Raw genomic sequence first — 2,334 nt, forward strand, 5'->3', positions numbered from 1 at the left:
CCGTGCTCCTGCTCCTACAGCCCACGATGCTGCTGTCCTCCCTTGCTGCCAGGGCACACGTTGCCTCCTGTCCAGCTCCTGCCCACCCAGACCTTTCCCATGGGCTGCACCCTGCACCCCTGTGTCCCCTGCTCCCCTGCCCAGGACACCCTGAGAGCTCTGTAGCCCCCCCATGCCATCCCATCTCCCCACACCAGCACAACAGCCCTTGGCCTTGGGCTCCCCAAGAGCTCTTCCTGCTGCAGGCACAGAGCAGCCATCCCAGACCTGGAGCAGCCAAAAAGCTGCTTTCATTCCCCTTCTTTCCTGCCATGTGAGGACATATCACAGAGAAGAAGTTGCTGCAGGAACATTTATTTCCCTTAAATAAAGTGAGACACCTCCATTGACACAAAGTCTATGGGTCAGACAACAGGAGTGGCTACTTAAGCAGGAGGAGATGAAAACTGACATTTCTGTGAAGACATCACCGCAAATCAAAACAGGAAAACAAATGTAAAGCAGGAAAGACAGACGTGACCTGTCGTGACCTTCACTGGGAGTCTTTTGCAGAGCAAAACAGGCAGTGTATGGCTGCTGAAACACATCTGGTCACCAGCTTCCTCACAGCATCCTTCAGCTCCTGGTTTCTCAGGCTGTAGATGAGGGGGTTCACTGCTGGAGGCACCACCGAGTACAGCACTGACACCACCAGATCCAGGGATGGGGAGGAGATGGAGGGGGGCTTCAGGTAGGCAAATGTGCCAGTGCTGAGAAGCAGGGAAAGCACGGCCAGGTGAGGGAGGCACGTGGAAAAGGCTTTGTGGCGTCCCTGCTCAGAGGGCATCCTCAGCACGGCCCTGAAGATCTGCACATAGGACCCCACAATAAAAACAAAACAGCCAACAGTAATCAGGACACCAACCACAAGAAGCCCGACTTCCCTGAGGTAGGAGTGTGAGCAGGAGAGCTTGAGGATCTGCGGTATTTCACAGAAGAACTGCTCCACATCATTGCCTCGGCACAGGGGCAGTGAAAATGTATTGGCCATGTGCAGCAGAGCATTGAGAAACCCAGTGCCCCAGGCAGCTGCTGCCATGTGGACACAAGCTCTGCTGCCCAGGAGGGTCCCATAGTGCAGGGGCTTGCAGATGGCCACGTAGCGGTCGTAGGACATGGCAGTGAGGAGAGAATACTCTGCTGAGATGAAAAAGACAACGAAAAAGAGCTGTGCAACACAACCTGTGTAGGAGATGACCCTGGTGTCCCAGAGGGAATTGGCCATGGATTTGGGGACAGTGGTGGAGATGCAGCCCAGGTCCAGCAGGGAGAGGTTGAGGAGGAAGAAGTACCTGGGGGTGTGGAGGTGCTGGTCACAGGCTGTGCTGGTGATGATGAGGCCATTGCCCAGGAGCGCAGCCAGGGAGATGCCCAGGAAGAGCCAGAAGTGGCAGAGCTGCAGCTCCCGCGTGTGTGCGAATGGCAGGAGGAGGAAGTGGGTGATGGAGCTGCCGTTGGACATCTGCTGCCTCTGGGCATGGGGCACCGTCAGAGGAGAAAAAGGCAGTGACAGGTTAGGACAGGAGGGATGTCAGATACAGAAGTTCAGTTTACACATTCACAACTGAGCACATTTTAGCAGGAGAGGAGAGGTTCAGCGTCGTCACCAGTCATGTCATTACACTGCTGAGGCTTCTTCCTAGGTACAAGCAGAAGAGCATTGCATCAGGCAAAAAGTCTCAGTTCTTTGCAGAACCAAGAGAGCTGCAGTGTCCATCAGTCCTCTCCCACTTGCCCTGTGCTCAAACTTGCACTGCCTGTAAGGTGCCTTCACACAAATTGATCTTAAGAACTCCCACAAACATCTGTCCTGTGCTGAGACCAGGGGAGAACGGTTTCAAAGGACAGTCCACAGAGCTCTCACGCTGAGAAGCAAAGGGCTGTGGGCAGCAGAGCACGGCCAGCAGCCACCTCCAGTGGCAGACCCCAAGAGAGCTGCCTGAACGCACCCTCCCCAGGGCTGGGCTGCACTTTCCTCCCACTCCCTGCCCATCCATATCTCTGCTGCCTGGAGCTGTCCCTGCCAGGAGCTGCTGCTCTGTGCCCAGCTCTGCTCCCTCTCAGTGCTCCCAGAGCCCATGCCATGGGCTGTGTGCTCAGCTCTGCCCTGCACACCCCTGCCTGTGCAGGGGCTCAGGAGCAGCTCACACAAGGCCTCACAAGACTCTCGGTGCCCCCCCCCAAAGCAGAGAAGTAAATTCCCAGCTCCCACTGCCCAACCTGCCCACCAAGAGGGAAAAACATCAAAGCTCAGCATCCTTCCCTATCAGGTAAATGATGCCTCAGTGTCTTTCA

The 2,334-nt window shown here is 55.8% G+C and overlaps 1 protein-coding gene across 1 annotated transcript; it reads right to left on the bottom strand.

Moving 5' to 3' along the window:
• Positions 1 to 425: 425 nt before the first annotated feature.
• LOC133282153 (olfactory receptor 14J1-like) lies at positions 426 to 1,126 on the bottom strand (the record flags this gene model as incomplete). The annotated part of the gene is made up of 1 exon (XM_061478228.1): positions 426 to 1,126. A coding segment is annotated over one exon (594 nt), but the record flags the coding sequence as incomplete, so codon positions are not given.
• Between the last annotated feature and the right edge of the window lie 1,208 nt (positions 1,127 to 2,334).

This window comes from Pezoporus flaviventris, unplaced genomic scaffold, assembly GCF_033815535.1.
Source record: "Pezoporus flaviventris isolate CSIRO_AGI_PZ_B2104156 unplaced genomic scaffold, CSIRO_AGI_Pfla_v1 ptg000116l, whole genome shotgun sequence".
Classification (NCBI taxonomy): Eukaryota; Metazoa; Chordata; class Aves; order Psittaciformes; family Psittacidae; genus Pezoporus; species Pezoporus flaviventris.